Source organism: Bufo bufo, chromosome 3 (assembly GCF_905171765.1).
Source record: "Bufo bufo chromosome 3, aBufBuf1.1, whole genome shotgun sequence".
NCBI lineage: Eukaryota > Metazoa > Chordata > Amphibia > Anura > Bufonidae > Bufo > Bufo bufo.
In genome coordinates, this window is record NC_053391.1 from 106,419,739 (window position 1) to 106,444,312 (window position 24,574).

Below are 24,574 nucleotides of genomic sequence, written 5' to 3' on the forward strand. Positions count from 1 at the left end.
CAGAGACCGACCCGAGTTGCAGATTCTAAATCTGCAGCATATCAATTTGTACCACATATTTTCTTTGCATTCTTCACTTTATCCAATGCAAAGAGTGAAATCTGTGTCCAGTCAGCCTTACCCGATTAAAACATATGTTTGACCCCACACAACATGCCTGTGTATCGGGTATTTAATGTTCAGCAGCTTATACACCCTAAAATCCTGTGTATGAAGAAGAATGCACATATATTGTCTCAGATATGTATTTTGACCCTTGCGACTGGCCGTCCGTTCATTATTAGTTCCTCAAGTTTCTTGTCCGATAGAGGATGACGTGATCTCTACCGTTGTGTCGCCATCATGGAGCCATTTCGCTTTACTAACCTAAAAGGATTGGGCTACACAAAAATGGCCGCCGTCTCGAATCGAATCTGCTCATACTAATGGTGAATTGCGATTGGCTGTTGCCTGACAGTCTGACAAGCAGACGGAAACATGGCGGCTCCCAGGACGGCGGCTGAGTTGGGTGAGTGATTACTATATGAGATGGGAAAACGCTAACTGAATGGAGTGAAATATCTGAACGATGTCCTCTCTGACCGGCAGAGGCCTCCCGCGGGAAGCGTGCGGCGCTGTCCATTGCTGTGATCGCTGCCGTGGTCGGATTGCCGCTGTGGTGGAAAACAACCGAGACCTACCGAGCCTCCCTGCCCTATTCCGACATCAGCCAGCTGGGCCTTCTGAGGGTGAGCAGATCGTGCCTGTCATCAGCTTCTGCCTGTGTTCATGTGGCTGGTCAATCTACATACATACAACACACGCTGGGATATGTGAGCCAAAATGTGCGCCCCCCCTTACTTAAAGGGGTGTTCCCATCTCCGACAATGTCTGGTAGGTGCAGGTCCCACCTCAGGGACCCTCACCGATCTCTAAAATGAAGCCTAACTGAGGCCAGCCGTGCCGGGTCCGGCCATCACCACGCCTTCTTATTGACCCGCCTAAAATTACTGCTTCCATTCATTTCCGGTGGAAATAGCCAAGCCAGCGCTCCGCTATTTTTGGCGGGCCCATAGAAATCAATGGAAGGCAGCATGAGCGGTGCGCCCTCCAGGACTTTGCGGGCTACGTTTACGAGATAGCTCTGGGTCCCACCTCTGGAATCCGTACCTGTCAGATAATTGGGGCATGTCCTGGCGATATTCCCCCTTTGTCTTATAGGATACAACCGCTTTAATGGGGGACCTGACCGTTCACTTGAATGGAGCTTAGCCCCGCCCAGGCCAGTTAATACTAGTTGTGACGTCACTGGGCCAGCGGTAAACTGTGAGAAGGCCACGGCACTGCCGGAGCACCGCTGCCTTCTCAAACTGCTGATCGGCGGGGGTCGCGGGTGTCGGACCCCCGCCGATCAGATGCTGATGATCTTTCCAGAGGATAGGTCATCAGTTTAAACAAACTGCAGAACCCCTTTAACAAAACTTGTGTAAGAAAACTGGCTTAGTTGCCCATAGCAACCAATCAGATACCAACTTTGATTTTCCAAATGAAAGGTGGAATCTGGTTGCTATGGGCAACTAGATCAGTTGTCCTTTACGCCAGGTTTGATCACCTCCAATGGGTTCAGCCATTAGAGAGGTGTCCACGGCTAAAAGTCTGAGTTTACTTATGGCCTCCCAGACAGCACTGGGCAGTACAAGTCGCCATCACTTCATATCATGGGTTTCCAGCGTCCCTAGCAGAGGCGGAGTGGGACCTTACAGTAGTCCCATGTTGTAGGCGAGTCCAAATTGACAGAAGGCGGGGACAACACAAGTAGGCGGGGTCAGCGATACCGTAGTGCAGCACAAAATTCCGCCCAAGCCTTACGCCACCCTTGCCAATGGGGAGTGACGGAGGCGGAGCAAGCATTCCCGGCAGATTCATTAACATTTGCAATAGTTTCCTGAGATAAATGAGGATACAACTGTACGTCACCTAAGGGCTGGAGAAGATTTCAATCTAAGCGCATGGACTGGCGGAGGACGCTGCTCCAGCAGCGCAGGGGATATCAAAGACCAGCGTAAAATGCCCCCTTTAATAAATAAGCCCACCAATCCACAACTTCTGTTCCTCGGCTTCATTGACCGGTGTCTTCCTTTAGGCAAACAGGGAGCAGCTGCACAGTGGACTCCTCTCCATGTGCCCGTCTCCATTGTAAAACTATAGGGGAGATTTATCAAACTGGTCTAAAGTAGCACTGGCTTAGTTGCCCATAGCAACCAATCAGATTCCTCCTTTCATTTTTCACTGCTCCTTTGGAAAATCAAAGGTGGAAGCTGATTGGTTGCTGTGGAGAACTAAGCCAGAGTTACTTTACACCACTTTGATAAATTACTCCATGTGTTTTCTGCAAACCTGATGACGGGTTCCCTTTCATTAGAATGGATCCCCTGCATAAGACCGCTCGCCCTCTGTATGTCTGCGACAGCAACTGTACCGCCCAGTGTGCTACCTGCATCTCTGCACACACGATGTAAGATTTGTCAGTGACATAAATTTATAGAATTCTTCTGAATATTGATCCAGTCTGATCCCCACTTGGAATGCAGCGATGCACCAACATCCAGGAATGGCAGCAGTTCCAGAGGTCACACCCCACTGGTCATAATTTGATGGTGTATCCTAGCAATATGATCACTTTTTAAGAAAGGGATTGTTTGCTCTTCAAGGCTTTTTTTTATTCACCCCCCTTCATCCGCTGTACCTGTAGAGGGAAGCATACTTACCTGCTGGGATGGCCGAGGGGATGGCCTGTGTGTTCTGCTGCTGGGATGGCCGAGGGGATGTGTGTTCTGCTGCTGGGATGGCCGAGGGCATGTGTGTTCTGCTGCTGGGATGGCCGAGGGGATGTGTGTTCTGCTGCTGGGATGGCCGAGGGGATGTGTGTTCTGCTGCTGGGATGGCCGAGGGGATGTGTGTTCTGCTGCTGGGATGGCCGAGGGGATGTGTGTTCTGCTGCTGGGATGGCCGAGGGGATGTGTGTTCTGCTGCTGGGATGGCCGAGGGGATGTGTGTTCTGCTGCTGGGATGGCCGAGGGGATGTGTGTTCTGCTGCTGGGATGGCCGAGGGGATGTGTGTTCTGCTGCTGGGATGGCCGAGGGGATGTGTGTTCTGCTGCTGGGATGGCCGAGGGGATGTGTGTTCTGCTGCTGGGATGGCCGAGGGGATGTGTGTTCTGCTGCTGGGATGGCCGAGGGGATGTGTGTTCTGCTGCTGGGATGGCCGAGGGGATGTGTGTTCTGCTGCTGGGATGGCCGAGGGGATGTGTGTTCTGCTGCTGGGATGGCCGAGGGCATGTGTGTTCTGCTGCTGGGATGGCCGAGGGGATGTGTGTTCTGCTGCTGGGATGGCCGAGGGCATGTGTGTTCTGCTGCTGGGATGGCCGAGGGCATGTGTGTTCTGCTGCTGGGATGGCCGAGGGGATGTGTGTTCTGCTGCTGGGATGGCCGAGGGGATGTGTGTTCTGCTGCTGGGATGGCCGAGGGGATGTGTGTTCTGCTGCTGGGATGGCCGAGGGGATGTGTGTTCTGCTGCTGGGATGGCCGAGGGGATGTGTGTTCTGCTGCTGGGATGGCCGAGGGGATGTGTGTTCTGCTGCTGGGATGGCCGAGGGGATGTGTGTTCTGCTGCTGGGATGGCCGAGGGGATGTGTGTTCTGCTGCTGGGATGGCCGAGGGGATGTGTGTTCTGCTGCTGGGATGGCCGAGGGGATGTGTGTTCTGCTGCTGGGATGGCCGAGGGGATGTGTGTTCTGCTGCTGGGATGGCCGAGGGGATGTGTGTTCTGCTGCTGGGATGGCCGAGGGGATGTGTGTTCTGCTGCTGGGATGGCCGAGGGGATGTGTGTTCTGCTGCTGGGATGGCCGAGGGGATGTGTGTTCTGCTGCTGGGATGGCCGAGGGGATGTGTGTTCTGCTGCTGGGATGGCCGAGGGGATGTGTGTTCTGCTGCTGGGATGGCCGAGGGGATGTGTGTTCTGCTGCTGGGATGGCCGAGGGGATGTGTGTTCTGCTGCTGGGATGGCCGAGGGGATGTGTGTTCTGCTGCTGGGATGGCCGAGGGGATGTGTGTTCTGCTGCTGGGATGGCCGAGGGGATGTGTGTTCTGCTGCTGGGATGGCCGAGGGGATGTGTGTTCTGCTGCTGGGATGGCCGAGGGGATGTGTGTTCTGCTGCTGGGATGGCCGAGGGGATGTGTGTTCTGCTGCTGGGATGGCCGAGGGGATGTGTGTTCTGCTGCTGGGATGGCCGAGGGGATGTGTGTTCTGCTGCTGGGATGGCCGAGGGGATGTGTGTTCTGCTGCTGGGATGGCCGAGGGGATGTGTGTTCTGCTGCTGGGATGGCCGAGGGCATGTGTGTTCTGCTGCTGGGATGGCCGAGGGCATGTGTGTTCTGCTGCTGGGATGGCCGAGGGCATGTGTGTTCTGCTGCTGGGATGGCCGAGGGGATGTGTGTTCTGCTGCTGGGATGGCCGAGGGGATGTGTGTTCTGCTGCTGGGATGGCCGAGGGGATGTGTGTTCTGCTGCTGGGATGGCCGAGGGGATGTGTGTTCTGCTGCTGGGATGGCCGAGGGGATGTGTGTTCTGCTGCTGGGATGGCCGAGGGGATGTGTGTTCTGCTGCTGGGATGGCCGAGGGGATGTGTGTTCTGCTGCTGGGATGGCCGAGGGGATGTGTGTTCTGCTGCTGGGATGGCCGAGGGGATGTGTGTTCTGCTGCTGGGATGGCCGAGGGGATGTGTCCTTTAAGCGGCACCTCACTGGGGGACATGCTTGGAGAAATGTCTCCTCTGCAGCGGCACACATGACCCCTGTCCATTCCAGCAGTTTACAAGCGGGGACCGGAGCACAGCGAATGCAGAAGTGGACCTGCGGAGCCGGAACCAAGTATGCTTCCTTCCACAGATCTAGCATATAGGGGGTAAACAAAAAAGCTTTAAAAAGCTGGAGAACCCCTTTAAGCACCATGGATCCTGCAATACAGCATGGAGAAAACGGCTGAAGGTGATGCTGCCCCTTGGTTTAGGTGATCGGCAGTAGTCAGTCCTCCACTTCCCTGCATGTCCCTCAAAACTGACATCCTTGAAGGCCACATAAGAGGGTATCCACATAATAACTGAGACCATCTTCCTAGGATATCCCTTCATTCAGAGGTTGCAATAATGCCTGTACAAGGGTCATAGACGCTTGTTCAGGCCATTTTACTCCCTGGAAAAAGTCTAAGGTGTACCAATACGCCTTAGACTTTTCCCTGCTTTTCATCAGCGCAGGGCGCGCTGTGAACGGCACAGGCAGCGTAGCAATGCTGCCTGCAGTAACCAATAGCAAAGCTCCATACAGTAAGGAGCTTTGCTATTGGTTAGTTTGGGCGGGCGCCAGAGCGATACAGCGCCCTGCAGCAGAGGAAGCCGGAAGGAGGAGTGGCCGACGCCCGGGGTTGGCTGAAGGGCGCGCTGTGCAAGGACCCCGAGAAGCATGGCGGCGGAGGAACTGAAGCCTACAGCCCAGACATCAAGATGGAGCTGCAGAATGAGGTGACAGCGCAGGGTGTAATGTATGTAGTGAATGCAGGCAGGCTATTACAGCCAAGTGGTAGATCCACTATATTGGATTGGACTTGGCTATATTTGCCTGATGTTAGACCAGTAATGGTTCCCCCGCATAACTATCCACCTCTTAGGCCCCGTTCACACCAGCGCTATTTATTTCTGTTGTTCTGCTCATCTAATGGAGCAGAACAATAAAAATAATGGAAGTGGGTTTTTGCCATACATTCAACACACAACAGACGCCATACTGTGGCATCCAGCCCCATGGAGATCCATTGTAAAAACAAACACAAAAAAAGGATACTTTATTTTGCAGAATTCTGCAGGATGGGAAACCCTAGTCTAACACATTTTTTTTATCCTACAAAGTCCAGCAAAAAAAAAAAAATATATATATTTATTTATTTATAATTTTTTTTTTTACAATGGAACTATGGTGACGGATGCCACAGTGCGGTGTCTGGTAACATATATAAGTTTTTTGTGTGTACATTAAATGTATGAAAAAAACCGTGATGTGAACCCAGCCTAGCTGACAGGGAAGAATCTGAACGGACTCCGCCGACTATGATGGAGACCGTTCAGTTTCCATTCATGAGCCTGTCTTTTTACCATCATATAGGGCTTTTTTGTCTGGCCTTTTTGACAAAATCTGCAACAGAGGCTCCAAACCTCGAACGCAGATGTGAGCAAGTGTAGGCCTATGTATTATGTATATGAATTACTGCAAATTTTGTGCTCCTTCTCGGGTAAAAATACTCTTCAAAAATGGTCAGAGGAGTATTTCTACTTTGCTGGAAAAAATGTAGAGTCCGACCTCTGCCTTCATTTCATGGGAATACTTTTTAGAATGGCCTGCATGCTTTTCAGTTGGGACATGCAGGGAGTATATACATATATCCTTCTGAATCTGAGATTTGTCCGTAGGAGTAAGAAAGGGGGCATATTGCGTATTTATGCACAAGGTCTTGTAATGAGGTGTCCATCATATGGCAATGTGGTGTAAAGTGATTAGGATCTATCATAATCTTCTCGCTTCTCTCCTTCAGCTTCAGCTCACGGTCCCTGTAGAAGTGGTGTTCTCTAAAGGAACATTGACGGCAGAGCAGCAAAGGAGAATCCCGGCTTCAGATGTAAAGGAAAAGGAGACTGTACTGAACAGTGAGTACCTTCCCAGGAGATGGTTTCACTGCACAAGGCTTCTGTCAGGAAATATCATTCATGTATGTTCACTAGTCAAACAAGCCTAAATGGGAGTGCCTTCAATTATAAAACTTAAAGAGGACCTTTCACTAGAATAAAAAATGTTAAATATTATCCCTGGGCGCCGCTCCGTTCTCCCGGTATAGGCTCCGGTAGCTTCATATGTTCGGTTCAACTGGGTGAGCTGAGCGCTGCGATTGGCCAGCGCTACAGCCTGGGAGAAGGAGACGCCGGCAGGTTCCACCCAGTTGAACCGAACATATGAAGATACCGGAGCCTATACCGAGAGAACGGAGTGGCGCCCAGGGATAATAGTAAGAGCAGGGAGATCCCTGGGCGCCGCTCTCCATGTCTGTATGCTTAGTTTACATTTTTTATTCTAGTGAAAGGTCCTCTTTAAAGAGGTTGTCTCACTTCTTCAAATAGCATTTAATATGTAGAGAAAGTTAAAGGGGTTGTCCCACTTTGCTTTTTCAATCTTACCAGCAGTAAATGTCCTGATAACTTCCTGGTTTGGCTCAGGCAGTTGAGTGAAGGCCGGCCACGCCTCCTCATGACTCACCCTGAGAGTGAAGGCCGGCCACGCCTCCTCATGACTCACCCTGAGAGTGAAGGCCGGCCACGCCTCCTCATGACTCACCCTGAGAGTGAAGGCCGGCCACGCCTCCTCATGACTCACCCTGAGAGTGAAGGCCGGCCACGCCTCCTCATGACTCACCCTGAGAGTGAAGGCCGACCACGCCTCCTCATGACTCACCCTGAGAGCTCAGTCCTTGCGTGCTCGTTCATGTGGATGAGTCATCCTTCTGGAGCCTGCAGAGTATGTAAAGCCCATCCCCCTGCTGGGGAATCACTCAGTGACCACTGACCAATGCTAGTGAACTAATGTAGTAGTAACTTGTGGCTGTCCTGCATTCTAATACACTTTTACACATAAAACCTGTGTTACAAACCCATTCTGTGCAGCAAAAATAATAAATCACTACAGCCCAAATGCATGTTAGCTAGTAGCCATATGATCTGTGCTAGATATAGATATAGATATATTCACTGACTTATTACCCAGCTTTCCCGGTATCAGATATTATCACTGACTTATTACCCAGCTTTCCCGATGTGTGATATTATCACTGACCTATTACCCAGCTTATGGGGGGGGGGGGGGCATCTGTGGATGGCACTTATGGGGGTGGGGGGGGCATCTGTGGATGGCACTTATGGGGGGGGGGGGGCCATCTGTGGATGGCATTTATGGGGGGGGCATCTGTGGATAGCACTTATGGGGGGGCATCTGTGGATGGCACTTATGGGGGTGGGGGCATCTGTGGATGGCACTTATGGGGGTGGGGGCATCTGTGGATGGCACTTATGGGGGGGGCATCTGTGGATGGCACTTATGGGGGGGCATCTGTGGATGGCACTTATGGGGGGGCATCTGTGGATGGCACTTATGGGGGGGGGGGCATCTGTGGATGGCACTTATGGGGGGGGGGGCATCTGTGGATGGCACTTATGGGGGGGGGGCATCTGTGGATGGCACTTATGGGGGGGCATCTGTGGATGGCACTTATGGGGGGGCATCTGTGGATGGCACTTATGGGGGGGGGGCATCTGTGGATGGCACTTATGGGGGGGGGGGGCATCTGTGGATGGCACTTATGGGGGGGGGGCATCTGTGGATGGCACTTATGGGGTGGGGGGGCATCTGTGGATGGCACTTATGGGGTGGGGGGGCATCTGTGCATGGCACTTATGGGGTGGGGGGGCATCTGTGCATGGCACTTATGGGGTGGGGGGGCATCTGTGGATGGCACTTATGGGGTGGGGGGGCATCTGTGGATGGCACTTATGGGGTGGGGGGGCATCTGTGCATGGCACTCATGGGGTGGGGGGGGCATCTGTGGATGGCACTCATGGGGTGGGGGGGGCATCTGTGGATGGCACTCATGGGGTGGGGGGGGGCATCTGTGGATGGCACTCATGGGGTGGGGGGGGGGCATCTGTGGATGGCACTCATGGGGTGGGGGGGGCATCTGTGGATGGCACTCATGGGGGGGGGGGGGCATCTGTGGATGGCACTCATGGGGTGGGGGGGGCATCTGTGGATGGCACTCATGGGGTGGGGGGGGCATCTGTGGATGGCACTCATGGGGTGGGGGGGGCATCTGTGGATGGCACTCATGGGGTGGGGGGGGCATCTGTGGATGGCACTCATGGGGTGGGGGGGGCATCTGTGGATGGCACTCATGGGGTGGGGGGGGCATCTGTGGATGGCACTCATGGGGTGGGGGGGGCATCTGTGGATGGCACTCATGGGGTGGGGGGAATCTGTGGATTGCCGCCTGGACTCCTTCTGGGCACCAGAGAGCACGGCGTCCTCGGTTGCTATGACGCTGTGCGCTCCCTCCTGCTGCCGGAAAACAGTAATACACTGCTATGATCGGGCGCCCGCGCATGCGCAAAACTATGCGGCGTGCGCCCTCACAGTGTGAGTGAGAGGCTGGCTGCAGGATCGCAATAGATACCAGTGCGCAGGTGCGGCATGGATGCGGCTGGCGAGATGTGGCCGTATCCATGGGATACCAGCACAAACAAAGGGGAGTGAAAGGAGCATTTTTAGACTGAATAGTAGGGATCGACCGATATTGATTTTTTAGGACCGATACCGATACCGATAATCTGTGAACTTTCAGGCCGATAGCCGATAATTTATACCGATATTCAGTTTTTGTTTTTTTTTTAGAAAAAAAAAAATCCTACACAAATCTGCTGTTAAATTAACATGTTTATTGTTAACATTTAGATTTTTTTGTAAATCTTTCTTTTTCATTGGTGATACGAGTCAAATACAACAAATTGTACCACTTATTTTTCTTTAAATATCAGTCAAAAGGTAACAACTAACAAGAAAGAACAACAATGTTCAAATGTGGACATCACCTGATTCACCTCCCACCACCACAGGTTGACATGTTTCAAACTGTAGCGTTCTTAGGCTACTTTCACACTTGCGGCAGAGAAATCCGGTAGGCAGTTCTGTCGCCAGTTTTTTTGGCCGGAGATAAAACCGTAGCATGCTGCGGTTTTATCTCTGTCCTGATCAGTCAAAAAGACTGAACTGAAGACATCCTGATGCATCCTGAACGGATTGCTCTCAATTCAGAATGCATTAGGATAAAACTGATCAGTTCTTTTCTGGTATAGAGCCCTGTGATGGAACTCTATGCCGGAAAAGAAAAACGAAAGTGTGAAAGTAGCCTAAGTTGTAACCTCCTGGACATTCGAAACATGTCAACCTGTTATGGTGGGAGGTGATGTCCACAAGATGAAACCTGTGATATGAAATTAAAAATAAATACAATGCAAGTGCAACGGTAAATTTTTCCAGTGCTGGAATTTATCCTTTCACATTTATGTGCCGAGAGCCCGCCTTGGTACACAATGAGAGAATATTTAGAATTTCTTCAATACTTCCAGTTGAGAAGGAGTACATTGTAGTGCAGAAAGCACAACATTTCTGCATGCCCTCCTGTTAAACGGCTTCTGTTCCTTTCGTAGATTGCTGAGACTTCACTAAAAACACGCTCACTAGGTACAGAGGAGGGTGGAGAGCAAAGGTATCTTCTGGCATAAGAAGCAAGGGTTTTAAAGCGTGCCTCATTTTCTTTCCACCACTCAAGTGGATTGTCCTTTCTATTGATCACTGGTTCTTTCAAATAAAGATGAAGCTCATAATCAAGGCAGATTTTTGGTATAATTAGAGAATCCTCTACATGAGGCCCCAATAAAACGCTGAACATGGCATCAATTTGGCCATGTTTAAGCCTTTTTTCCATGTGTTTCCTTTTTGGGAATTTGTATGTTTCTGTGGCATCATCAACCTGCTCTTCCAGACTAGTAGTACTAGTAGTAGGCTCTTCCAGACTAGTAACATCAGGCTCTTCCAGATGTGACCTTTCTAGAACCTGCACCTCCTTTTGCATATCTTCTGTCAGCCATTCTTTTGCCTTGCTCAATACATTATCAGAAGAGAAAGCATGATGTTTGAATCGAGGATCTAAAAGACATGCCAACACTACGTTTATATTCTCTTCATACCACAAAAAACGTTTGTTGAGGCTTTCCTTCATGACCTCCCTAAGCGTTTTAATGCCTCGTGTAGTGGGCCCTTCATTCTCTTGAAGAAGCATCTTCAGCACTCTCACACATGGAATGACGGATGACACACTTGAGTCGTTATGGCTAACCTCTAGGGTCACTTCCTCTATTGGGAGGAGGGTCTGAATCAGATTTGCTACAATCTCCCACTGATCAGCATTAGGGCAGGAATATCCTCCATGTTCACCGGCGTAGATGCTAAGAGCTCGCTTCTGTTCCAGCATTCTTTGTAGCATATGGAGTGTGGAGTTCCACCGTGTTGGAACAGCCTGAATCAGGCTGTTTTGGGGCAGGCCAAGGTCTGACTGAATGCACCTCAGTCGGTGCTTGGCAATAAATGAATGGTGGAAATGACTTGCGCACTTCTTTAGCATTGCAATTATGTCGATCACAGCTCTCTGGCTTGACAGACCATCATTTACTACAAGTTGCAGGGTGTGTGCCATGCAGCTGAGATCTGACACTTCAGCAAGCTTCATTCCTTTCACCATGTTTGCTCCGCTGTCTCGAAGCACAAGCATCACTCGATCTTTGGTTATCCCCCAGTCATCAAGCATGCCTAGAAACATTTCTTTAATGTACTCGCCAGTGTGGGATCCTTGCATCACCTTTGTGTTCAACACCAACTGCCTTTTTGTCCATCCATTATCAATGAAGTGACACGTAAGACTCATTAGTGATTCTGTTGATCCAGACCAGCAGTCGGTAGTGAATGAGAGTGAATAGCCAGCGTCCTCTGGTTGTAACATTGTTTTCACTTTCTGAACCACCTTGTGATGAATCTTTGGCAGCATTTCCGTTCTGTAAAACTTTTCATTTTTCAGTGTGTACCTTGGCTCAACTATGGACATCAAGCGCTTAAAGCCAGAGTCAGACACCATTGTAAATGGCTGGTTATCCGTAACCATCATCTCTGTGATTGCTCTGTCCAGAAGTTGGGATCTTTCATCGGAATTTTGCCACTTTGTGTGTTTCTGAAATAGGTCTTTTATTTTTGGCTGGAGTAGAGTTGGTGTTCTTTTTCTGCGTTATTAAATAATTCAACATGATTAATTCTTAGATGGGTCCAAAGATTTGATGTATTCTTTGTTTTTGCAGTTGCAGATCCCATGCTCACATTGATTTTGCATGTGTTGCACATTGCCCGTCCTGGGGAGGGTTGACTAAAATAGTCCCAGACTATACTTTTATTTTTTCTTTGTGCATCCACCTGCATTGAAAGAAGAGGGTAACATGACTACTAGTGCTATTAGCCTTTTAGGAACAGTACAGATTAAGGAACAGCGTGCAAGAAATATGTGGAATTGAGGGGGGAGTAAAATATATATAGAACAATAAAAGCTTGTGAGGTGGAGTGGAGTGTATGATGTAGTATATGAGCTGAGGTGTGTGTGTGTGTATATATATATATATATATATATATATAACACTGTAGTCTGTAACTGTATATGTATAATATAATGAGGTATACTATATTAAATATATATATATACCTCACATATACAGTGTGTTAAACCTCATACTACATCACACACTTCTTAGGCTTCATGGCATGCACACATAGCTGTTTTGGTCCGCATCCAAGCCGCATTTTTGGCAGCTCAGATGCATACCCATTAACTTCAATGGGGCCGCAAAAGATGCAGACAGCACTCCGTGTTCTGTCCGCATCCGTTGCTACCTTCCATGGCCCCGCGAAAAAAATATATAACCTGTCCTATTGTCTGCGCTTTGCGGACAAGAATAGGCAGTTATATTAAAGGCTGAGTGTCCGTGCCGTTCCGCAAATTGCAGAACGTGCACAGACGCCATCCGTGTTTTGTGGACCGCAAAACACACCAAGGTCGTGTACATGAGGCCTTATACATACCTCATATTACACATATACAGTGTATAATACCTCGCTCAAGTCATAACTACATCATACTCTCCTTAAAGTCCTTATATACCTGATAATAGTATGCATAATATATGTGTGTTGTGTGTATGTGTATATATATATATATATATATATATATATATATATATATATATATATACCTCATAGTCATACTATTATACATATACCGTGTGTATTATATACCTCATATTCATACTACATCATACACACATTATAGTATGTAATTGTAATGTGTGTATGATGTAGTATGAGGTATATAATACATATATAACACACTGTATATGTATAATAGCATGAGGTATATATAACACAACTATGTATAGGTATACTATTATCAGGTATATAAAGACTCTAAGGAGTGTATGATGTAGTATGAGCGAGGTATATGATAGAATATAACACACTGTATGTGTGTAATATAATGAGGTATAGGAGTCCTTATATATACCTCATTATATTACACACATACAGTGTTATATATCATATACCTCGCTCATACTATTATCATACACTCCTTAGAGTCCTTATATACCTGATAATAGTATACCATCATATACTGTGTTATATACCTCATATAACACATATACAGTGTGTTATATGTATTATATATACCTCATACTACATCATACACGCATTACAATACAATTACATACTATATAATGTGGCACTGTGTATGATGTAGCACGGTCGAGGTATAGAATACATGATATAACACACTGTATAATAGTATATGAGCCTGAGGTATATAAGGTGATTCAGATCGTAGGAAAAATATGACGGCGCACGTATTTATTTTACCATGGCACAACTGTATATGGAGTCTAGACTAGACTGTAATGGTGGCAGCCGCAGGCACTCTGGTTCTCGCCTCTGCCCAACACTGTGACCGCCTCCAATGACGTCAGCGTCTGCTACGGAGTTCCGTTCGGCACGTTGAAGGCAGACACGCCCACAAGCGTAGTCTCTCCTGTAGTCCCGCGATAGTTGGCACTGGCAGCCGAAAGACATGGCCGGACTGACTTCGGACGGGCACATGCAGCGAGCGGCGGGCAGAGGGTGGCGGGCGGCGTAAGCATTATCGGTGGTATCGGCAGTTTAGATGCCGATACCGATAACTTGCAAAAACATGAATATCGGCCGATAATATCGGCCAAACCGATAATCGGTCGATCCCTACTGAATAGTATGTTTTTTTTAATTACATGTATTATAAGAAATGTTCAGTGGGGGGCAATGATTTAATGTAACCCTATTTAATGAAGTGGGACAACCCCTTTAATACAAGCCACTTACTAATGTATTGTGATTGTCCATATTGCCTCCTTGGCTGGCTGGAATAATTTTTCCATCACATTATGCACTGCTCGTTTCCATGGTTACGGCCACCCTGCAATCCTTTAGCGGTGGTTGTGTTTGCACACTATAGGAAAAAAGCACCAGCCCATGTGCGCTCCCACGGTCCCGGGCACCAAAGAGGCTTGCAGTTTTTCCTATAGTGTGCAAGCACGACCACCACTGCTGGATTGGAGAATGAACTGCAATTCAGGGTCCGCGCTTGAACTTCATCAGTAAGGAACAGTTCACACACAGCAACACTTCCACAAGACGATTTTATCTCGGTTTCAAACAATTCAAGCTCCTTGGTCTCAATATCCACCAGCAATCGCAGCTCTTTTGTCCTTAAAGAGGAACACGACATAGTGCAATACCCACGGGTTATTGAAACGCTACGTATTTTATTTTACTTACACTTGTTCACATCACATATAAAATCAGTTTGCCCAACCCGGGTTTCGCTGTCCGCTTCTTCTGGGGCGTTCCTCTCCTCTCCAGTTAACACAACTGAAAAAAACTCTAATCTCTGGTCACACGTGGTAAGTCTCTGTGTTATTTCCGTTAGATCGACTTCCAAATAAAATAAAAATAATCATTTTAAATACTATGTATGTGGCCAAAGAAATAGGCACTACGATGCGTGTCTGAACACCTTCCTATTGGAGAGGAGAGGAACGCCCCAGAAGAAGCGGACAGAGAAACCCGGGTCGGGCAAATTGATTTTATATGTGATGTGAACAAGTGTCGATCTTGTAAGTAAAATAAAATACGTAGGGTTTCAATAACCCGTGGGTATTGCACTATGTCGTGTTCCTCTTTAAGGATAAAAGAGCTGCGATTGCTGGTGGATATTGAGACCGAGGGGCTGGAATTGTTTGGAATCGAGATAAAATCGTCTTGTGGAAGTGTTGCTGTGTGTGAACTGTTCCTTACTGATGAAGTTCAAGCGCGGACCCTGAATTGCAGTTTATTTTGGTTAAGAAAGGAGAAGAGACCTACTCCTGTTGTTTGGGACTGCTGCTGATTGTGCCGCTTGGAAGACCACACCAAATATCTTTTGTTTCTTGGATTGGAGAGTGGTCTTAACCAATAAATAATAATAATAAATATAACTTTTAAAATAAAAAATCGTAGGTGCATCAAGTGTCCAGCGCACATAAAATAAAGAAATCTTACCACACTTTTCTTAATTGTTTGAGGAAGGACAGAAAGGTTATCAGCGTGGGATTCCTGGACTGATGTCCCCATCCAGTTACTCAGAGCACCCACTCAAAAAAGGCGACCCCCTGGACCATCCGTATAGAATACCCAACATGCACTCTATTGCAGATTGTACCAGCTCTGCATCAGGTGATAGTGTGTGCCAGGGGGTATCTGGAAAGAATTTTCCAACCCGGTTCCACTGGATAAGGATATCCAGTTTTATCAGCGGACCATAAGTAAAGTTGTGACCTCAAAAGGAGAAAAAAGGCATCTAACCCACAAATGTAAGCTGTGTGGGCTGATATGCTAAGTTTCCCTATGTGAGAACGTATGGCTCCAGAGCAGACGGAGAGTCGGATGTATGGTTGATAGACAGCATCTAGACAGATGTTAGGGATGGTCTAAGGGGGTTACCCATTTCGGGTGCTTAACTAACTGGACAGGGAGATTAGTCCAGGCCAAGTAGGGACAGGAATCCAGCTCTGCCCGGACCTACTTTGATAACCTTTCGCTCCCTCTTCCTCAAATGACCAAGAAAAATGTGGTAAGATCATTCTTCATTTTATGTGCACTGGACACTTGATGCACCTACGATTTTTTTTATTTTAAAATGTACTGCATATGGGTCATTCACTTTGTCTTTGCTATTATCTACTGTAATAAATGTTCGGTTGTATTATTGAAGTTACACCTTGTAGGCTTGTTTCCCTAGTGAGCACACATTGAATCCTGGCTACTTGTGATTGTACTGATTGCAGCCATGAATCACGGTGGCTGTGTTGTCTTAGAATATCATTCATGACCTATGCTTATAATAAGTCCTCTACGGTATGTGTGATCTTTGGGGGTCTGACCCCTAAAATTGGTAAGAGGAGGCTGGGGTCCTCATGTCGCAGCCCGATTTTACTGGAATGGGACAGAGCTGCACTACTGAAGCCAGCCACATGGGTGTGTTGGGTATTTAGCCCCTTTGTCTTTACTGATTGTAGTCATAGGTTGGGCCCCGCTGAACACACATTGATGGTCTTTTCGTTGGATACGCCATCCGTATTATTTCACGAAAATCCCCATTAGGATACGTCCGTGCAGGGTGTGTACACTGTGGAATTATAGAAGGAAAATCTGCAGCAGCAAAGTCTGTGATTAAACAAATTTAATCCGCACAGACATTGACCTATGGTGTGGATCTTATAGCCACGCCGTGACAAGTTATGCTGCGGATTTCACCCTTTGCAATCCATAGGGTGATATCTGTGGCAAATCCGCAGCAAAATCAGCAATACGTCTGCAGGTAAGTGGTGGGGATTTTGATGCGGATTTTGTGTGCATCTACAGCGGATTTTTCTACTGCAGTTTGTGGAAGTATCCTTAATGGAGCTTTCCGGTACTTAGATATTGACATCCTGTCCTCAGGATAGCTCCAGCACTCTGCACCAACACTGATCAGCCACTTCGGGCAGCTGCTGACGCTGGTAAGTGCACAGTGGATGGAAGGCTCCATGAATACCGCAAACGAATTTCACAAGACAAATATCATTTTATTCTGCAGCATCAACCCTACCAGGCAGTGTGTCTTGTTTAATAGGGTTGATCCTACGGACAGGTGCTTTTAAAGTCCTTCAAATTCATTTAGAGTCATATAAATTCCTCTGCAGTTTCCTCCTTCAAATAACGGTCAGGCCACTGGCAGCCCCCAAGCCGCTTATTGCAGAACACGGTGACAATCAGTCGAAGGCCTCATGCACACGGCAGCTGGGCGGCCGTGGCGGTATTGCGGCCCGCAAACAGCGGAACGGAGTCACGGAACAGAACACCGGATGCACTATGTAGTGCTTCCGTGGTGTTTCTTTCCGTGGTTCCGCACCGCAAAAAAATATGACATCATATTTTTTCGCAGTGCAGACATACCACAGACCCATTCATGTGCATGAGGCCTAAGTAGGAACAGACCACTATTAAAGGGATTGTCCAATCGCCATTAGCAGCGGCTGATACCAGTAGGTGTCCTGTAGTAATTTACATGGGAATTGAACATTTTGTAGCCATTCCATGTAACCTAACAAAGGTTGAGACAGAACAAATATTTACCCAATGCATCAGCATAAATTTGATTGTCATATTTGGTAAAACTTGGTTTTTCTTTTCCGCAGTAATTTTTAAGTAACAGAATTAATTTTATGAATTACATTGATATATATTTTGTGCTTTCCCTGCAGCTCACACGACTTTTAATTGCCGCTATGAGTTCCGATACAGGAGGACAACCCACGAGGAGGACGAGCTTTTGTCATTGCCCACCTTGGCCGGTGTGTAACAGTTCCATGTTCCTTTGATGCATTTTATTGTTTCTTCTTTACATATAGAGGTGTACAGCTGTAGCAAAATGGAGGATAAAACTGTACAATATTAGAGCAGTCCCCACATTACAATGTTAAATGGACATTTCGTTAGACACACGGCCTTGTGATGCGAGTAGCGCACATTTTACAGCCAGTTTTAGGAGCCATCAGTAACAGTCGTCTGGCTGTTTTGCTCACATGGAGTGACAACATGGGGGCAGCGAATGTACAGTCCTTAGGTGTGTATAGGGGTTACGCTTATAGGTGGAAAAGTTCTTGAGCAGCCTTATAGCGTATACATGTTACTGTAGTAGGGCTTGGCGGTTAATTGGATCGGATTTATTAATCTCTATCTCAATGAACATCGATTCAGATTTTATCAGAATCGTAAAATCAATATTGGCCCAGACGGGGCCACACAAACACCACAGGAGCCTGGCACTCACTGAAGCTGGGCTCCTGCTGTAACAGCCGGGATCAGATATCACTCCGATCCCAACTGTTTCACCCCCTGGATGCCACAATCAATAGCAACCACAGCAACTGGAGAGTTAGACAAAAGGAGAAGGCTTCCTTTCTCTCCATTGGCTCCTTAGTGAACGCAATCACAGGGTGCCAAATCATTGCCACAGACCTACTACAGGCCCCCAGGCCTGCCATGACTGAGTGCCACTGACGCAGCAGTAATAGGCTGTAATGCATTGGTATACAATCGTACAAAGCCATAGATTAAAAATGTATGGCTATCTAAGTGCAAGAACGCAAAAACTAAAATTTCATGTGGCTTTGACTCCAAAATAGTACTTTAGTATAGGGGGTTAACTGGTTTGGATTCTGACCACTGAGACCCCCATCGATCCAGAGAACACGGGGTCCCAGTCCCCCATCCTAATGAAGCAGCTGGTGTGCGGCCTTTCACTGCATTCATTCTCTACGAGACTGCTGTACAGTAGCAAAACGAGAAAACGTTCTCCATGTGTGAAGTCCCGCTGTCTTGTTCAGTAAAGTCTGTTCACATACTGCACGGTGCTCCTTCCTGGAACATGGCCACTGATGGAGGGGCACGTGCTAGATCCGTCCATCAGTGGCCTCCATTGAATAACACTGTGAACGGCATTAGCAACCAGTGCAGGCACCGTGCCAGTCCTACAGTGGTCACATGAATAGGGACAGAATGCGATTCCTTCTGGTCTGGTGCTGGAATGACAGAAAATAAAGACAACATAAACCTAGCGCCATCACAGTGGTACAGCTGTGATAGAATCGGTGTAAAGTCCGTCACTTTTCCTTATGCCGTCTCCATCAACATATATGGCATTTGCCATGTTTTAGGACTCCACCTAGACACACTGATTTTCTAGACACTTTTGAAAATGTTGGTGAAGCGCAAAAAGTGTCTAAAACATACAACAATTCTGGCTCAAGGTATGTACACCAGTTTTTTTGGGGGTTTTTTTTGTGCAGTTTGCCCCAGAATTCTGGAACGTTTTCCATTTTCCAATATTCAAAATATCCAATGCCCGATCCCAGTTAGTCTCCCCTGTGTCCTGGGTACATGCAGGCCTTGCCTCTGCTGATCATCCCCAGAAGGACAGAGATGAGGCCTTTTAGAAGCCATTGGGAACCTGCACGTGTCTATGCAGTATAAGAAGGTCCCAGGTCCCAGTTTCTCTCCATGATGTCCCGATATCACACAGGCTTTTCCTCCATAGGTCAGCCATTTTATTACAAAATCTGCTTTTCAGACCTACACATTTTAGAGGCTGCTGGCAACCTGCAAGCTTTTGTGGACCTTATTTGCAGACTATGACATGTTCTATAAAGTATTACTATATAGATTTACAGGGTTACATATGCAGAAGGGTTACAGAAGACCTTCTTCCCCTGTTTGTCCTCACGGATTCTCAGTATCATGTAGACCGCTCCTCTACAGATTGGTCTCTGGAGGTCACAGCACAACTATGGTGAAAGAAAAAGAAAGTCTTGCCCCCTATGTGACTGAATTAGGCAATTTTCAATGTACTTTTTTAGAACCATTACTCTTACCTGTATAATCATTATGAGGCCAGAAGGCACTGAATGTGTAACTATAATTTCTACATATCAGTAGAATTGTCACATTACGTTAAGATTATGACCAAATTGTCTGACAACCTTCGTCCCAATCTTCAGCCGTCCGTCCATTGTCCAGATCTTCTGCTTGGTATAAGGACAAAAATCTGATAAAGGTCTAAACCAGGGGTGCACAACCGGCGGCCCTTGATACCATTCTGTGTGGCCCCCAACCATCTGGTAACAGACATGTATATCTAGGTCTCGTGGCTGCTCACATGTATCTTTTTCATGTATTCTCCCATTAGATAGGAGCTCTGAAAGTGTAACTAGCCATTTGTGATATATACTGTATGTTCAATATGTCATAAATATAGTAGTTCAGTTTGTAATACCCCTTTAACTTTTATTTTTGGCTCTTGGAATTGGTTCAGGCTGACAATGTGGCCCCCAACCAGAAAAGGTTGTGCACCCCTGCTCTAAACAGAGGACATTACGTGACTTTGCTATGATCTGTGGCCTGACATCCGTGCACCACATCTGAAATCTACGTCAGCTTGGCGCTCGTGTAGATTTCAGGTAGGAGTCGTTCTGGTGTGTACGGTAATTTATGATAAAGCCTCTTTCCACTCACCGCCCACCTTTCTGAAAAGTGGAAACAAACCCCACAAAGTCAGCATGAGCCGGTGTAGATTTGTGCTATAATTTATGCCAGTTTCTGCATCTGTTTAGGAGCCCCATCCACTTTTTTATTTTTTTTTAAACAGTAAGAGTGGTGCAAAAAAAAAAAAAAGAATTTAAGTCGCAATTTCTATATGCAAGGAAACTGGCTACAACCTTTGATAAGTTCCCTCCATAACCCCATATCCCAAATTTCTAGTTATATAAATGTGTATACCTTCCAATGTTTTAAAAAAAAAAATTGAAACTGGTAGTAAAATGGAGGCAGATTTTCCTCTAAGGGCTCTTTCACACTTGCGTTGTCCGGATCCGGCGTGCACTCCATTTGTCGGAATTACACGCCGGATCCGGAAAAACGCAAGTGAACTGAAAGCATTTGAAGCCGGATCCGTCTTCAAAATGCGTTCAGTGTTACTGTGGCACCCAGGACGCTATTAAAGTCCTGGCTGCCATAGTAGTAGTGGGAAGCGGGGGAGCAGTATACTTACAGAATGACGTCAGAGCGCCCCATGCGCATGGATGACGTGATCCATACGTGTGGGGCGCCCTGACGTCACTCTGGAGCGCCCGGGGAGCCGCACGGACTGTAAGTATACTGCTCCCCACTACACTTTACCATGTCTGCCAGGACTTTAGCGTCCCGGCAGCCATGGTAACCACTCTGAAAAAGCTAAACGTCGGATCCGGCAATGCGCCGAAATGACGTTTAGCTTAAGGCCGGATCCGGATCAATGCCTTTCAATGGGCATTAATTCCGGATCCGGCCTTGCGGCAAGTGTTCAGGATTTTTGACCGGAGCAAAAAGCGCAGCATGCTGCGGTATTTTCTCCGGTCAAAAAACGTTCCGGTCCGGAACTGAAGACATCCTGATGCATCCTGAACGGATTTCTCTCCATTCAGAATGCATTAGGATAAAACTGATCAGGATTCTTCCGGCATAGAGCCCCGACGACGGAACTCTATGCCGGAAGAAAAGAACGCAAGTGTGAAAGAGCCCTTATTCTGCTGGAAAACAGCTCCAGAGAAGCGCTTTCCTTATATTGGATATTGTATATTTTTCAGCTCGGCTGCTCCATTTTCCCCGCTGTGCCCCCCCGTTCACTTTTGCCGCCCTGTATGCTAATTAGTAGCATCGGCACAGGGAGGAGGAGACGGCCGTGTTTCTCAAGGGGCGTCCCCTTCTCCCTGGCTGCGAGTTGTCCAATCGCTTCGGAGAGCGTCACAGCCAGGGAGAGAAAAAAAGCTAACCTTCTCCCTGTGATTGGACAACTCGCAGCCAGGGAGAAGGTGACGCCCCTTGAGAAACACGGCCGTCTCCTCCTCCCTGTGCCGATGCTACTAATTAGCATACAGGGCGGCAAAAGTGAACGGGGGAAAATGGAGCAGCCGAGCTGGAAAAAAAAGCGCCCTGATATCTACTAGTAAAGCCCTACACTGCCAGATACTAGTATTGTAACGTCAGGACCAGTGAAAGGTCCTCTTTAAGTCTTAAAATATAGAGATTTTGATTTTAGGCCATATCGCCAGCCCTACATTGTATAGAGACTTGTTAGGTCAGCTCAAGGTAACTGTTCACCCGATCCTTTTGTTCTCCCAGGAGATAAGCTGCCACCACAGGTATCTGGCATGCTCGGCCGAATTGGACATGTATGTGTATGGAGGAGTTGGGAGAGACCGCTGGGGACCTTTAGTGAGACAGTGATTGGCTGCTCTACACCTGAAGCTTTCTGTAGGAGTACAAGGGGAGCACCTTATGAATGATATAGATTGCTCCATACATTTTAATTAGGGTTGCTCGAGAAGCCATTCCAACCCTGCAGGAAATAGCCTTCGTGCTGAACACAGACAATGATTTGTTTCACTGTATTGGTTCATCTCTGATAGCTGTGAGCCCTAGATGACCATATAAAACAGCTTTCAGAATGGAAACGTGGCGCCCTCTAGTGTCAACTACAGAAAATAACAATAGATGTTATGCTGCCAAGTCTAAATTTGGGAGAAAGAACAGAGCTGCACACATGAAAAGTGGATGTGATAGTCAGCAAAGACAAGTATTTCCCACAGATGAGGTGACTAATAGTAATTCAATATCAGGACAGAAAAAGTCAAAAGGTATTCTGCATTTAAACACTGGGTACCAAAAGGGCGTGCCCACCAGTGCACATGGAAAACGTCTCCTCCACTGCAGTTAAATTAAACGCTACTGAAGCCCTGGCTGCCATGGTAATCTCCATGCTGCTGTGTGTACTGTGCACAGGGCAGCAGGGAGAGTGTGAGGGCCTATTCACCATAATAGAGCTCTATTAGGGTGAATAGGACAAGGGATGAAAAGATCCCAGGTTCTAGCCCCTAAAGGGGGAAATAGTTATTATATAAATAGTAAAAAAAAAAAAATACTAAGTATAAATCACCCCCTTTCCCAATTTTACATATAAAATATATAAAAAAATAATAAATAAACATATTACATATCGCCACGCCCAAAAAAGTGTGAACTATTAAAATATATATTAAAAATAAATAAATAAAAACGGCGGCATTCGCCAATTTTTTTATTTTTTTTTGTCACTGTGTCCCCCAAAAAAATAGGATCGGACTGTTCGATTATGGGCCGGACGTTCCATAAAATGCAGAGTGCACGCTGCTTTTTTGGTGGTTTATTTTTTTTGCGTGGTATCGAGTATCGCAATACTTTTTTATGGTATTGAAATCCAATCAAAATTTTGGTGTCGCAACAACATTGAGGATAGGCCATCAATATCAACATCTCAGACAACCCCTTTAAGAGCGGCTGCAATGTGCATGAGATCCCCCAGAAGTAGCGTTTTGTTGGGGGGTTGCTCATGTGTGGGGACCCTGGTTCAGTATGTCTCGTTCATTGTATGTGTTTTTTTTTCTGTTTATCAGGATGTTATTTATGAAGTAATAGGAGGATGTGTTCCCGTTCACACCATCCGTCTTGTTTTACAGAGGCAGATAGAGCTCTACAGCAGCAAAGTAAAGGAATCCAGGGATCTCTGTCCTTGTATGTTATACCAGAGAGCACACCGCTTTTTCCTCAGGTAATGTATACCGTTTCCTTACTTGACAGCTGGCATATGCCATAAGTGTCTGATAGGTGTGGGTTTTGCCTCTGGTATCGCCAGCTGTCTCGAGGCTCCTGTGTGTTTTCATCCAGTCTGTGATTGAATGCCGAGGTAACCGGGATCGTGAAGGCATCGTAGCGCAGCGAGCTCTGCTGTTTCCGTAATCCCGGCCACCTCTGCATTTGATCACAGTGAGGGTGCTGTAGCGATATCTGCCATGGGCCCTCTGTTCTCAGACATTTATGGCCTATCCTTTGGATATGTTATAAATGTTTAAGATGGGAATGCTCATTTACTTCCTTACTTTCCTACAGTAAAGGTTAAAGGGGTCGTCCAGAACCTTGCTGTAGATGGCGTGCCCTCCAACACCCTGTACCCCAACCAAGCAGCTTTTCTGCAGTAGATCTGACTTATACAGCTCCTTCTGCTATGTAGTGGACCGAGCTGGTTACTGTAGTGCAGCTTCCATTAAGAGTTCATGCACACGGCTGTTACCTGGCTGTGTCCGTATTGAGGCCCACAAACAGCGCTTTGGTGGGTTTTCTGTCTGTCTGTGCCTCCGCACCGCAGAAAAGTAGTGCATGCACTACTTTTTTGTGGTGTGGACTGTTAGATGCGGATCCCATTCAACTGGGTCCTGCATCCACATACGGCTGCTCTACGGTTGGTGCAATTTGTGGTGCACAGCACGGGCCCGGCAAGCACACGTTCCTGTGCATGAGCCCTAAAGTGAACCTGAACAGCACTGCAGTAATCTGCTCAGTTAACAAACGGTGTTCTGGTGCTGGAGCTCACCTGAAACAGCTGATGGATGGTGGTGCGGGGTGGTAGACCCCTACTGGTAAGATATTGAGCTGGTCAATGAAGAAGCTGTGGGGTTACATATTATGATTATTAGTAATAAGTGGCTTAATTGGAGAGCTCAACAGTGATTTACATCTCTAGCGGAGCTTACTTTGTTATTAAAGAGGACCTTTCACTAGTTTAAAAACTAAAAACTAACTATATCAGTGGGCAGAGCGGCGCCCAGGGGTCCCCCTGCACTTAC

At 47.2% G+C, this 24,574-nt stretch overlaps 1 protein-coding gene across 1 annotated transcript in view; it reads left to right on the top strand.

Annotated features, from left to right (window-relative positions):
• Positions 1-437: 437 nt before the first annotated feature.
• The window catches only part of PIGS (phosphatidylinositol glycan anchor biosynthesis class S), an 83,835-nt gene continuing 59,698 nt past the window's right edge, over positions 438-24,574 (top strand). The window contains exons 1-5 of the mRNA XM_040423454.1: positions 438-508; positions 589-728; positions 6,619-6,730; positions 17,585-17,674; positions 23,411-23,502. Of these exons, the coding sequence (XP_040279388.1) occupies positions 478-508; positions 589-728; positions 6,619-6,730; positions 17,585-17,674; positions 23,411-23,502 (465 nt within the window). The 5' untranslated portion in view covers positions 438-477. The remainder of the gene's footprint in view (positions 509-588; positions 729-6,618; positions 6,731-17,584; positions 17,675-23,410; positions 23,503-24,574) is intronic.